The 15400-nt window shown below is 31.2% G+C and overlaps 1 protein-coding gene across 4 annotated transcripts in view; it reads right to left on the bottom strand.

Moving 5' to 3' along the window:
* Positions 1 to 372: 372 nt before the first annotated feature.
* The window catches only part of LOC111044758 (phospholipid scramblase 2), a 32766-nt gene continuing 17738 nt past the window's right edge, over positions 373 to 15400 (bottom strand). For 2 of the 4 annotated variants that reach the window (XM_039422182.1, XM_022329987.2), the window contains 6 exons: positions 10087 to 10197; positions 8824 to 9041; positions 7287 to 7451; positions 6036 to 6197; positions 5296 to 5348; positions 1165 to 3969 (listed from right to left, as the gene is read on the bottom strand). In XM_039422182.1, coding sequence (XP_039278116.1) covers positions 5319 to 5348; positions 6036 to 6197; positions 7287 to 7451; positions 8824 to 9041; positions 10087 to 10197 — 686 coding nt within the window. In that variant the 3' untranslated portion in view covers positions 1165 to 3969; positions 5296 to 5318. Of the gene's footprint in view, positions 3970 to 5295; positions 5349 to 6035; positions 6198 to 7286; positions 7452 to 8823; positions 9042 to 10086; positions 10198 to 13428; positions 13943 to 15400 lie in introns of those variants that run through there. The other 2 variants (XM_022329995.2, XM_022329980.2) reach the window with 2 other exon arrangements.

Below are 15400 nucleotides of genomic sequence, written 5' to 3' on the forward strand. Positions count from 1 at the left end.
GGAATCTCACGTCTTCCTGTCATTCATCAGTTGAGGTACACTTCAGAATTTTTTAAATCAAAATAGTATTAATCTCAAAGTGGAGAGTTTTTGCCTGCTTTCCGGAATAGTCCAACTAAGAAAAAATGAGGAAAAGTGCATTCTTCTAAAAAATTATATGTTTCATATTGTAGAATACAGAAATGGTACTAGCTGATGTCACTCAGCTATTCATGGGTAAATTGAATGGAGGAATAAAGTGATAAGTAGTATAAGAATTAGTCTAGGTAAGTAATTATAAATCTCTGGGTCAGCTGAGAAAGTATTATTAAATTGAGATAGGATATCATTATAGAAAGAGGCCTGAAGGTAGAAAAATAAAAATACAAAATGTTCGATTCATGATTTATTTTCATACTGAACAATAATATAGTGAAATAGCAAAACAAGTATCAAAATCAAGATATAAAACTACAATGAACAATCAAACAATATTTTCAACCACATAGACAATGTCAAAATCAATATTAATGCATAGTAAACTGTATAAAAAAGGTATCAAAAAGGTGATTGAAGATAGCTAAAAAAGCTCACTCATTCAGTAAGCATTTAAATTTGAACTCATTACGTGTCTATCAAGACTTTGTGCAATAACTAATTTGTGTAAGAGAAGAGACTAATTTAGTGACTGACAATATGAAGTCTCCATCTCGGAGAAGAATGCAATTTGTAATTGACATTGTTATCTTGCTGTACAGAAATACTTTTACGAAAATATAAAATACTACTTTAGAACTGAAAGAATAAGACATTGACGTCTCACGACATAGAACATTACAAGTAATAAAGAATTTTCAAAACTGATTCTATCAAAAATATTTTACAGTTATTATGGTAGGCATTTGAATTCTATTCTATTGTCAGTCTCTTGAGAAATAAAAATTAAAGAAAGTTATGAACAAGGAGTTTTGCTAGATGATGACAATGTGATATACAAAATAAGCATAAGATTGTATTAAGCTAACATAAATATTATTATCATTTGGAAACAAACAAAATTATTTGCTATAGCACCATGTTCATTGGAATGTACAACTAGCACTTGAATATTATGAATATTGTTCTTCTTGAAAAAGTATATCATGTGTATTATAATTGCTTAGAAAACATGAATAACTTTTGAAGAGTTTAGCAATCGTAACCAAATTGAGAATTCAATAGTATAATCAACTATTTATTGTGAGAGCTGATTTTATATGACAGATGGATAAATGTACTAGTAAGTGGCCTCTTCAAGAGCCTTTAGTTAACTTTTGTTGCCTGAACAAAGGATTACAAATAGTCACACAGATGAGATGCCACCATCTCTTAGTAGCGTTAATTTCTTTAATGGAAAAACTAGATATCCGAATACAATACGGTAGCATATGTGAGTTTGACTTCACATGAATTCAGAAGACTTTTTTTGTTTGATGGAAATCACCCCATACAGTCATTTAGTTTCTCACAATTTGTGTTACCGGCACCAGCAAATAGCTTCAAGTGAGAGTGCAAGTGCCAAGTATCCTCACATAGCAAGTAAAACGGATTTATCAATCAAATTTCATGATTCGAGTGAAGTATAACTTTGCTTCAGCAGAAAGTTTACAACTCAAAGCAATGAAGATACAATACATTCAGAAAAACTTGTTTTTTCTTATACATCAACGAATTCACAATCAAAAAAATAACAATGAATATTCATAACATTAATGTTTCGATTACGAATTAAATACACTTACAAAATCATATTTCTTGAGAAACATACCAATTAAGTTTTGCTATTTTATTTTAACACAATCATTAATGTTGAACACTCAACTATCTACCACAATTAAACGGGTATAACAGTATTCTGAAACTTCACTTGATAAATTGGATGTCTTGAAAAATTTTTCAATTTCTTCAGAAAATATGTTAGATCTCAATCTTAAAACTTGAAAGCATAATTAATTGAATGAGAAATACATTTTCTATGAAGACATATCTCAAGACAAGACAGACAACACCATATAAACCACGAGCTCACGATTCTTACAAAATATTAATTGATTCTTATGGAAATTGTTATTATTATAACAAGACACTTGTGAAAAAACCATAAACACAAAATATTTTCTGTGTATAATTTACTATGAATACAGAATTACACTAAAAAGATAAGATAAAATTGTTCCTTTAATAGAGATGGTTCCTGCTTAAAAATAATCTCATCCAACCACCAACCAATCGAACAACTACCAATCCATTCTCATTATGATTCATTAAAGCCCACTACGGCTCATAGACACTCTTTCGTATACGCTGGAAGTACAAAAATGAGTACAAGCTCCTAAGAGACTTCTTCCACTGCTGATCGAACACTTCCTTCGGACTCAGAAAATGAGCAGAGAGAAATGGAAGATTGAATGTGCTTCCAACAGCAAACTTCCAACATACAGCAAGTGGTCCAAACCATCAAGGGATCCACCTCATACATGTTACCCAAACGACATTCCAGAGACAAATGCATTTCTACATGCATCAATCTTTTAATTCTCCCCTGCTAGAAGAAAGACCTAACGAGAAGAAGAGAGGAAAACAGCAGTGAAATAACATCTTGCACTACAATCGTATCAGCAGCTGAATTTGGCAGTTGGAACGACCAACCGAGACAGGAGAGAATTTCTTCACAATCTGCTGTCGCTTCTGCTGCTACATCAAGTACTACAATTGCAGATGCTAGATCTAGCAGCGATGGTAAAGAAGCTCTCCTGCCTCTGTTGGAGGCTTCAACTTCCAAATGCAAATACGGCTGTGGTGGAATATGTTCTCCCTCTGCTGGTGTCCGCAACTACACTTCTCGTTCGAGTCTTTCTTCTAGTTACTGTCTCTTGGTTCACAATACGAAAAGGAATCACTTGATGGGTTGGATTCCTTGCTGCATTCCTACATGCATCAATTTTTCAATTCTTCTCTGCTCGACTTCAGAGTTTGACGAGAGTCGCTAAGTAGCTCCAAGCAGAAACATAAATGCTGAATGTTATGTCGGAATAATTATAATTTCTGCGACTTATTTATCATTGTCATTTTGAAGGTTTAAAAGTGAATGTTTTTTACTAGCAAATTGAAAAGTTCTATCAGCTAAACCCTTCTGGAAAATTAAAAGATATGATATTATCATGTAATATATTTCAAATAAAGAGAGTTCAGTAGTATATCAATAATCTCAATGTTATTGAAAAATGTAATGAGTATATAACGCATATATTAACACATACATAATACACATTCTACTAGTTACAGTTCACTTTTGACATAATTAAACTGAATGTTTTTTCACTTAAATTTATATCAAGAATATACGTACAATGTGTGTATATACGTATAATGTAATATTATATATTTTTTCGAATAAAAGGGCTATGAAAGATCTGATAATCTGTTATGTTATGGGTTGGTAGTATTTTTGAAAAAATAGATGGGCAACTTGTGGAGATTCAATTTATGAGACAAAGAGTTAATTAATTATCTTATGAAAATTAGTTTCAAATTAGCACTTAAAAACTAAAGTCATTATTTCTCTAAAAAAAGGACAAGGTCAGACATCACAATTCATTCAAAACCCACCCCCACCCTTCAAGACGACTCAGTTCAAGGCTGCAAAAACGCTAAATATTACAACTACTGGAGAATATATTAATAATATTCCATCAGCCAAGTCTGTGAACATGTAATTAATTTCAATACACAGCCTTTTCTTATCAAAAACTAATTCCGAGAACTAAGTCATCAGTAGTCGGAGTAACATCAATATTCAATATAAACTAAGAGCTTGTACAATGCATAAAAACTAACAAAAATAATGATTTCCTTGAAGGAAAATATATTTGGAATACCATACGTCAATTTTATAGCTCTTCTGTAACGTATTGGATGGTCAACATGTGTCAATTCCATTCTTCAAGAATCCTGAAATATAATAAAAACAATATTTACTTACATTAATGAATAACCAAAATTGAATACAATAACTAATAGGTATATTATTCAGATGAACAATTTCAGTCATATTTTAGATATTTCCTTGACGCAGTATAGGACAGTTCATGTTTACAATAATAATGAATAAGATTATCATTCTAGAGGGAGTGAGCATTGAGGATGTAACCAATTGATATAGGCTACGATAATGTTTGAAAATTTGAATTATTTCATATATCTGATAAAAATATCTTTGCGTATCTATATCGACTACTCGTCATGCACATTTTTTTCTCTGTTGACACTTGAAATCAAACTGGAAACTGCAATTGCAGGCGTCAAAGGTACATCTGTGTCGTGGTCAAAGCTCAGCTTCTCAGATGCATCCAAATGCAGTCCCAAAAAATATTTTACTTTGTGATGTACAGTTTTTTTTCAACAAGTAAATTACTCCTTCGAGTAGGGGAAACCATAAGTGATAGTAGTTCCCCACTGAACATCATTACCGATAGCTTATATTCATGGGTTCGGATCCGGCCAAGCGCATTCATTTTATATCATTATGGATCATCTATCATCTCATTACCAACGCTCAAAATACTTTCGAAAAATGCGTTTAGTTTTCAAATAAGATACTTTTTAGAAATAGAAAGAAAAATAAAAATCTCAGTACGGTACCCTTTTTGAATTATTTAATTATTATTATAGAGATTTTTATTTTCTTTCTATTTCTAAAAAAAGTAGCCCTATACAGAAAAGAGATAAATAAGATACTTTTTGTTCACTTCAATTTTTAAAATCGCATTTAAATACTTTTTTCTACAACTGCGCGTAAAGAAAGAATTTACACACTCAATTCTCCTCGTAAAACAGCTTATTTCTGAGGAGAATCTACTTTTTCGCTCGCTAACCATCCGCGCATGCGCAGTAGATTTACTTTACGCTCCCAAATCATTCGCAGAAGAGTTTCTTTACGCTTCCTAATCAGCTGATTGTGAGCAGCTCGTCAAAGTCAGATCTTAACCTAAAAAGTCGGTAATTGTAACTCCGCCGATATAAGTAATTTAACAGGTTTGGGCAGTTGTAGAAAAAATTTTGTATGTAATTCGCGCATAATGCTTCTTTAACGCTCTTGCAAAATTATCATGTTACGCTTCGCGTCGCGTGATAACTGTTTTGCGCGAGCGATAAAGTCGCGCATTACGCTCTTAATATATAGATAGCTATTGCGGGCATCACCCAGCAAAATAAGAAAGGAGAAAAATATTTGAAGTTTGCATGATACTAAAAAATACACGAATAAGTCATACTTACATACATGAAGGACGAAATCAAAATCAATTGTTCCTTTCAAAGAACATATAGTCCTGAAAAAAATGATAAAGATAAATGTATTGCGATGAAATAACATTCAAAGTTGAAAACTAATAATATTTTTTTAATTATAGTGTAACGGCACATTCCAAATAATTGACAAAATTGATTAGAGTAGTTGTGAAGGAATTAGTAATAGCAGTAATTTTGAAAGTAGGTGCCAAACACTGAGTCTCTTATCTGTCAACTTGCTGATAACAGACAGCACCCCCTCTACAGCTGAACCGGCTCAACAATGAAATATTCTTCATGCAATAATATTTTCTAAATTATCAAAAATAGAATTGAATGTAACCACAGAATAAAATATAATAATTAATTCCATCCACCCATCCTATCCCATTCCTAAATTGGCAAATATATGTAGAAAATACGGGAGTGTGTAGTCATTTTCGGAGAATCAATCAAATAATCAATTGTCTTAAGCTGGGTTTACACCAAAGTTATTGACAAAATGTTAATAACTTAATCCTTATAGATTATATTAAATTGAACGGAACTTGACAAACACATATGTTCATCATGTGTATGATAAGTTATGTTCAATCTAATAGAATCTATAAGGATTAAGTTATTAACATTTTGTTAATAACTTTGGTGTAAACCCAGCTTAAGACAATACAAGGTTAGATATATATTATATAATTATATTATGTTTGCTTGAATTATCTAAAGCTTACAATCAAAAACAGCGCTCCCATCATAACAGCTTTCAAGTTGACATCGAGGTCCATGGGGAAAGTAATTCCGAAACAATCAGCGTCTGTGAACATCTCCCTCAGCAGACCACCCCACTGTTTCGAGATCTTGCCAACCACGTTGGATCCATCAGCAGATAACACCTGTGTAAATAAACACATTATTTTTGAAAATTGAATTTGGTAGTGTGCCTATAGTGACGTCCACATTATAATGGCAGTGGAGGAAGGTAGAAGAACAGCGTTGCCGATCCTCTGCCTTGCCACTGCCTTCTATAGAGGATAGCTGATACCGGTATATCTGATGTAATATTAAATATTCAATCTTGTTGAAGATAATCAATATAATTATAATATTTTTATATTAAAATATAATTATTATATTTCATTCGTGAAAATATATTCTCCAATAATTAAATAGACTAATGAATTTTGATAATTGAGATTAAACAGTTTGTTAGTTAATTATATTTTTACATTGTTAAAAACGATGTGGCAACGTTGCGTAGCTAGAAAAGGATATCTGCCTTGTCGAATGATAGAAAAGGATAGCAACACCAATGTTAATCAAATAATGCCATTATAACGAGGATCTCACTATAGTTATAATAATAACAAAACTTAAATTTCTTACAATTCGCTTGATATCAGTACTTAATTAATAGCCCCATTGGGTGGCTTGTTATTTCATAGAGCATTTTTATATAATGTATTGGGATGTATATGATGTTGATGTTACATAATGTATAGGGTCTATCATCATGTAAAATCAAAAAACTTAATATTGATTGTGATATTGTCATAGCCATAAATTTGATTCGAACAGAGCCCAACATGCATATGATACTCGTCAAAAGTTCTCAATACTGTAGGCCTACTATCCAAGACACAAAACAGCGTATTATGAGAGAGGACCTTATAACTCCGGTATGCGACTTTACAACAAACTCCCCAAATCTTGTACACAAAATCTTTCTTGGAAACATCTACTCAAGACTGATCAAAGGGTGACCGACCCTACACACTAGATGATAGCTGCAATATTGCAATACAACCCCCCCCTTCTATTGTATGATCATATTATAATACACTGAAAGAATGTTGATAATAATGATTGATATACTTTTTGTATTGTTCATATACTTGTATTTATCAGTAACTGGAAGATTGGAAACTTATTGAACATCCGATTATATGCTGTATTGGCATAAAAATATTAGATGAGCATATTACCTTGAATATTCTGTCTGAACATAATTGCATCGTACAAATTGGTCCTTCTATCTTCAGAACAGTATCACCGGCGGCATTTTTGACCGAGAACAATGGCTGCAAGAAGCTCCACTCTTCGTCGATCCTTCCAACCAGATTACCAGGTGGGGCATACACCTCGAGACTCTGAAAGCATGAGAATAACCAACAAAATATAGAAAAATATAATGTATACTAAAGTCTATAGAATTAGTTTATATTGAATAAATATTTTCTGCAACTTAGGTCTACGCACAGGTTTTACCTTGTAGGCTACTCCTTGAACATAGATGGACTACTCCTTAAACAAAGATGATGTTTGCATGTATTACTTTGATAATATGTATCAAACTTGTATTGTGTGTGAAATAAATAAACGTTGCTTGAAAAAAGTTCATGAATTCAATGTGGATCGATAATTTAATAAAACTTTGAGTTCTCTAGGACTTTAGACATTGAAAATTATCAAAATGACTAAAAAATGTGTGAATTTATAAACTGCCATAAAAAAGTCTTTACAACTTTAACTTCCGGTGTCTTATCGTAGAGAACAAAACTGAAAACAAAAAAATTAATGATTATGAGAAATCATAAATTAATTTTTATATTACAAACTATAATGTAGTTGAAGGTTGGAAACGGAATAAATACAAAAAGGAGAACAAATAAATTTGTTTCAAAGCACTAAAAATACAAAGCACTTTGAATGCTTCGGTAGACTATTAAATAATAATCTCGAGCTTGCTCTTCTGGGAAAATGGTTCGCAATGTCTACACTTTTATAAATGAATTATTTTTGAAATAAGACATTGCGAACCATTTTCCCAGAAGAGCAAGCTCGAGATTATTATTTAATAGTCTACCGAAGCATTCAAAGTGCTTTGCATTTTTAATGCTTTGAAACAAATTTATTTGTTCTCCTTTTTGTATTTATTCCGTTTCCAACCTTCAACTGCATTATAGTTTGTAATATAAAAAGTAATTTACGATTTCTCATAATCATTAAAATTTTTGTTTTCAGTTTTGTTCTCTACGATTTTCCAGTCAAGATAAAATCGTTGCTACTTTTCAAGAATTGACTTTTCTTCGAATCTAGTAATTAAGTGAAAGTCAGTTACTTCAAAAAATGAGATTCTAAAATGTTGACTACTACTCCCCGACTGTTGAACCGTGGTGAAGACACCGGAAGTTAAAGTTGTAAAGACTTTTCATAGTTTTCATTATATATATATTTATATAAAACTATTTTTTTTTTTGTAATTTATGAGGATTAGGTGAATTGGAAAAAATACACACAAAATACTGCATGAGAATTTCAAGTATTAATATTCTTGATAATTTTGACTCAGATGTTTCAAAAAACGGAGAGCTATTAGAGATACAAAACCAGTCATATTGAACAACTCGATCTATCTTCTCAAAAATTAAATGAATCTAACAATTATGATATAGCTTACTATAATCATTTGAAATATTCGCCAGTTTAGAATGAGCATAATAATTATAAAGTTCATCTGACCTGTAAACAGCAGGGACAACAGCAGCCTTGACAGTTCATGGGACGACTGAGATGGATGACTTCTCTGCCAAAGTTGTCGAGGATCTTCATCTCGAAAGGTCGCAGCGGGCCGCAACAGTTTCTGGCGCAGCAGTCCGAGTCTTCAGCTGCGTAGTACACTTGTTGACCAACACTATTTTTGATCAGGTATTTATTGGCAGTCTCAAACCCGATCAGCACTGAAATCGATCAATTAGCATCATTAATGAGCACACAAAATCTACTCAAAATTGAATGCAGTATTGAAATTACAAATAATGATCGAGTTCTTTTTGTTATGTAAAATGCATTTTTGAAGTAAGAAAAAAACAATATTTGTCAGCACTTACTGTATAATACAAATAAGTAGTATTGTTTACTTGTTATATTTGTTTTCTCCTAATGGAGTAACAAATATAGACACAACTAACTCGTTAGAGCTAATAAGCTAGAGAAGTTATCTACGAGCAAATAAAACGTCATGTTAATTAAGATAAAATGGTCTAATACAACTCGCTCCTATCTCACAGGCATGTGCCTATAAGAGAAATCTCAAACTGAATTATCATTAATTGTAATAATTTTCGTTTTCTACTTATTCTTCAATATTCTTCTATGTCTTCTTCAATTTTACCCTCAAGACTTGAGCCAGTAGTTTTCCATTAGGCACTTGACTTTAAGGTGAACTTAAATTTATGCTGGTAAATATTTTACTCATAAAGTAGACTAGTTTTTTCAAGAGTTATCTCTTGGATTCCTTGATGTCAATATGATTTTTACAAATATCCAACATTACTACCATTATTCATTTATTAATGTTTGTAATGTCATTCATTGTTTATTTAGTTATTTCAATAAGAAGTTTCACACATCAACATCACAAAACTGTGCACTCCAATATGTGAAGAAGTTTTTGATACACTAATATAAAATATTTTGCGAAAGTTTCAAAGGGTATAGAAAAACAATTCTTGATTCTGAACTCTTTATTTTATAAAATAATGGAATATATTTTTATCCTTTGAACTAAATAATAGAAATCATGATATATGGACATGCCAGAGCTTTCGGCATGCCTTTCAGCTTTAAATGTTTTCAATAACCATCCATTCTACCGAAAGACTATAAAACTGACTAATCCTCTACTTGATGTAATTTCCGAATCGGTGTAATACTCAACATAGGGAATACAATGTATTACAATTCGGAAGATACAGCAACTGGAGAAGTATTTAATAAACCTACCTTCAACCATTTCAACTTGCTGGTTAACAAGAAGCTGATCGATACTAGCAAGATATTCCAAGCCTGGTGGACAGTTCGCTGGAACACCTATAGGTATATTCATCCAACCATCTGCAACAAACAACTATTATAAAATAAACTATATTTATAAAAAAAACTTATAACTGACTCTTTCTTAAATCAATCATTGAAAATAATATACATTAACTTGATAAAAACAATATAAAAACTTGTAGTACCCTTTATTAAAAACTTTAAAATATTCTAAAGTTTTTAATAAAGGGTACTGGGTACAAGTTTTTATATTGTTTTTATTAATTTGAATAAAGTAGCCCATATTTATACGTGAAGTGATTTTATACATTAACTTGTATCTATAAAACAACGAAATAAATCATATAAATAATAGAGTAACTGGTTTTAATATTACAACTAATACCGTCGTTATAAATTGATTGGATGATAATCAACGTTCTAAATAATTAATACTATTAGAGAATAATGTATAATGAATGATAATAGATCAACATATCAGAAATTTTAGAGATTCAACAGAATAATGAGAAATAATTTTTTTCAAGAACAGTATGCAGTATCAAAACAGTATTTCGATTAAATACATTTTGTAGATAAATTACTTTTTACTGCTTCAAAGTTGCATTCGATTCAATCAAAATTCCTCCTCACATTATTCTGTTAATCGTTCTATTATCAATTGATAGTTGTGGTCATTATTTAAAACGTTAATCACTCAATTAATATATGATGGTGTTGATTGTAGATTAAGACATGGTTACTTCAATTATATGATCTTGCGTTCTTCTCATATATAATCTTCATTTTCTCTAATAGATACAATTTACATAGATTATGTTTTCTTGAATATTACATTATCATAAATTTGAATAGAGGATAGGATTGGTGTTGTATTTAATGTCAGGTAATTGTAAACGTTAATAGATCATGATTGAGCTGCAGGTTAATTACAATGATTAAGACCCGTAGGTACTCGCATTATGAATATTGAACCAGCAGATTTCATCACGGTTACTTGCTTGAACAAGCTTTAACATCTTTTCAAAATTCGTGCAATAACATAAATTATAGTCATTTCTAATAAATGTTGTAATAAAATGATTTTATTCTACTGAATTTTAATTATAGTTATTTCTACTAAATGTTGACATTCTAGTGAATGTCATTCCAAATGCTAGACCCTGTGACCTTTGTGATTAATGAGGTTTTCGTCAAGTAAGATTCGACTGTCGCCTTATCACAGTGCACATGTTGCTTACCATATAAATGTCGTGAGAGCTGAGCAAACACTTATAAAAATAGAAATGAATGCTCTGAACTTATCAATTATTCTTCTACTTTTCAAAATTTCCTAAAAAGTTTTCTTTACTCCAAAACTAGATGTGAATGCTAAAAGTTTAAATATTAATTCAAGTTGAATCGACAAGACATTTTATTGAGAAACACGGAAATTATTACAAACATCGAGGGAATTTTATATTATAAGCTACTTGAGCTGTGGGCATTCAACACTTTACAATCGACAAGACATTTTATTGAGAAACACGGAAATTATTACAAACATCGAGGGAATTTTATATTATAAGCTACTTGAGCTGTGGGCATTCAACACTTTACAATCGACAAGACATTTTATTGAGAAACACGGAAATTATTACAAACATCGAAGGAATTTTATATTATAAGCTACTTGAGCTGTGGGCATTCAACACTTTACAATATTGATAATAAACTCAATGATCTACATGACATTTTATTCAGAAACTCGGAAATTCCTAATACAACCGTAAGTAGTTTTCCATAGAGTTCACGAATGCAGATAGTATTACAATAAAAAATATACCAGCACCAAGTATTTAAAACGACTAATTTGAAAAACAAGGATTTAGCCTTTTTTGTTTGAATGTTTGTAGGAGGACTTCTGGTGAGAGTTTATGTGTCTGAAAAAGGCAAATATATTATTCTTTGAATTTTTTAATTAGTAGTAGTAGTAGTGTTAGAATTCAAAGAATTCATAGAACAAACCTTACCATCGACAATCAATTTATTGTTTCCCCTAAGTCAGAATTTCAAGCCTCATGTTTACTACTAACAGATTTGTTTTGTGGGTAGAAGGGAGGTAAAAGTATACATAAAATATTGATTTTAGGAGGTTTGGGTATAGTCTCTAGAATTATATTACTTTTAAATTAGATAAATGAAAACTGTGGATTCAAAAAATGTTGTAACTTTGATAACCGTTGATCTCGCCCTTTTTCTTACATCGAATATCCCCTATTTTTCTACATTTCTAAGGATTTCCGTGTTCGATGACTTTTTGCAGTAAATTTACAATGAGTCGCCTGATTACAGTCATTCAAAAAATAAAAATGTCCTCTGGAAGGTTAAAATTCTTGAAAAAGACCTGGATACATAAAATCTCCAGATGTTAGTGTTAGTGTGCAATAACTGATAGACTTCAAGAAACTACAAAAAAACCTTCTTGTAAAGCTTGATGATCAGTAAAAGCTAATTGACAATCTTAAAAAATTACCAACAATAGACAAATCTGAAACATTATTTGAAATGAATTCTTTTGCTATATATTTGGAACAGCTCATAGACTTTTCTATTTTCCATCAACGGATGAGTATTATTGCATTTAGCCCATTTACAAATCAAGAGGGAAGAGTAAAAATATATTTTCAATACAATGATCAGAAGATAGCTTTTACTTCCTGAAAAAAATAGAAACATTATGGAAAAGAGACATTTTGTTTAGCCGAAAAATTGTTCTGGATATACTCTTAGTAGAATTCAAGATGAGGAGTGGATTAAGAAGTGGATGCGTAAATTATTTGGTTGGATATTTGAAAATACAAGCATTATAATAAAATTACGAGCAACAAAATTTCGTTAAAAAAAAATAATTTTTATTACAATTCCCAATTTCAGCCACATTTTACATTTTTCCTATAATTTTCAAAGATTAAACTGGAAATAAGAATAATTTAAGCTCCACAGACTATATTTTTTGAAGAACATGGATGTGAATGTGAAGAAAGTTTGATCTATTGAAGTTAATTGAAAATTGAAAAGGAAAAGGTGAAAACTTAAATAATGGTCTGAATAGTGAAAAAAATTCTACTCAGTTTCAAGTTTGAGAAATTCATGTACGAAAGTATAGAGGGTTCTATTATTTCAAGTTGATTTTCAAACTTCAAATATGGAAATAGACTGAAGGTTCTGGTCAAATTAATCCAACAAGACAACATCGAAAAAATGGATATGAAATAGAAAGTTACTTCATTAGAGAAATATTCGTACCTTTGCTCTTCTTCAGTTAAAAACCGGACGTAGCGTTTCTTCGTCTTGGATTTCCAAAGGAATTCCTTCATTTCCTTCAAAGCAGACAACATTTGACGGCTATTGAGAGGCGACAACACAAGTCTGACTCTCTGTCTCCACGCAACGTAATTGTAAGATTTTCCCATCATCTACATCAAATTTTACACCGATTTGGAACCTTGACAATGAAATGCTACGCCTCAATGATCAACGACTTTCGCGATTAATTTCAAGAGTTCAAGTGATAGCTGCTGGCAGCCGACAACTGATAAACTTTTATTCTACACGTAAAAAACATAACTACTAATATTTTTTAGCATAATTGATTAGTGAAAAAATTTGATAAGAAGTTTTCAATCGAGCACTGCTCCCACTGTACCACGTAGAGTCTCGTTTGTTTCGACTAAGTCGGCCTACGCATTTCAGAGCAGAGGGGCTCCATCACTAATGAAAGCTAACGACATAAGTGCTCGCACAGGAAGACCTGATCATCAAAGTAGGCCTCATATTTATTCTCTTTCCATTTCAACTTCTTATCTCAACAAATAAAAATAGCCGCCAAGAAAAATAAAGTAGAAGACTTATCTCAAGCCAATGCTACTATGACATTATTTAATTCATCACACGGTTGAATGTCAACCATTCAAATGCAGCAATAAATGAACTATAAACTGATAAACGTTAGTAGTAAATAGCTCCCTCCTATCGTAAGTATGCCACGAATAAGATGAACAAATAGTGAGCTGATTGTTGTAAACACACTTGCCGACAGTGAGGGCTCACTAATGACAATTATCAAACAGTACTTCTCTCCATTATTCATAAATAAAAAAAAGTGCAGCTATTAACATTTACAATTTATTATCATTTGAAATATTCGAATTTTCGTTCATTATAATTGTTATCGCTGGAATACAATAAATAAAAATACAGTACTGTATATTGTACAAATATTGCACAATAATATTTGCATAGATGCAGTACCTTTACAAATATTGATATATTGGTATTGTTTGCGTCATATTGACATCACATCATGAATTATATATATATATAAATAACAAGGTTATTATCTATCATTGGTATTATCATTGATAATGATACTCTCTTACACTTGAACCTTCAATAAAGGGGTTGGGAAGGGAGAGGCATAGTAAGGGAACAGTCCAAAGTTGGTTGAAACCCAACCCTTGTATTGAAGGGTTGGTATAATTCATCAGTTGTTAGGATTTTGAAATATAATAGCTTTATCCATTCCAGAATAATTACATTGTGGAAATGTGAGCAAAGAAATAGTGATAGGAATGAAAATGTCATGATAGATAATCTTGAAATTGAGAATAAATGAACAAATTTATTTGGTTAATTCGGAAACTAATAAATTGTAACTTTTCCATCACCCACCGCCCACCATAGTTATGCTCAACCCCCAGGTTAGAATTTTATTATGATTACCTTCTAACTAATCTAAAACGATTCAAAATTGTCGAATATCTCGCCCCATTTTAGAGCATCATTTGTTTATAATTGACTTTCTTTGTTTATGTATTTTTTGGACTGTATTTGTTTTTAATTATTCAATGGAATTTTATCATAAAATTTTATATTTTTCCATACTTAGAAACCTAAGTTCTTGGGAATTTAATTATAGTTTGTGAAAGCTTTGGCCTAACAACTATTCACATACAGCAGTTGTATCCACTAACAGGACTTATCTGTCCTAATTGACAGTAGGTAAGGACTTATTATAGGATGGTTACCATGGATGATACAGACCTCTAGTAAACGCAAATCGTATCAAAATGAACTATTCTACAAAGTTTGTACACATTTCCACCTAAAACATGAATTTAACCGGCAAAAATGCACTTTAAAAAAATCATTTTTCAATAGTATTTTTTCCTGAATAACCACATTCAATGACGATTTTTGGATTTAAATTACCAAACAA

This window comes from Nilaparvata lugens, chromosome 1, assembly GCF_014356525.2.
Source record: "Nilaparvata lugens isolate BPH chromosome 1, ASM1435652v1, whole genome shotgun sequence".
NCBI lineage: Eukaryota > Metazoa > Arthropoda > Insecta > Hemiptera > Delphacidae > Nilaparvata > Nilaparvata lugens.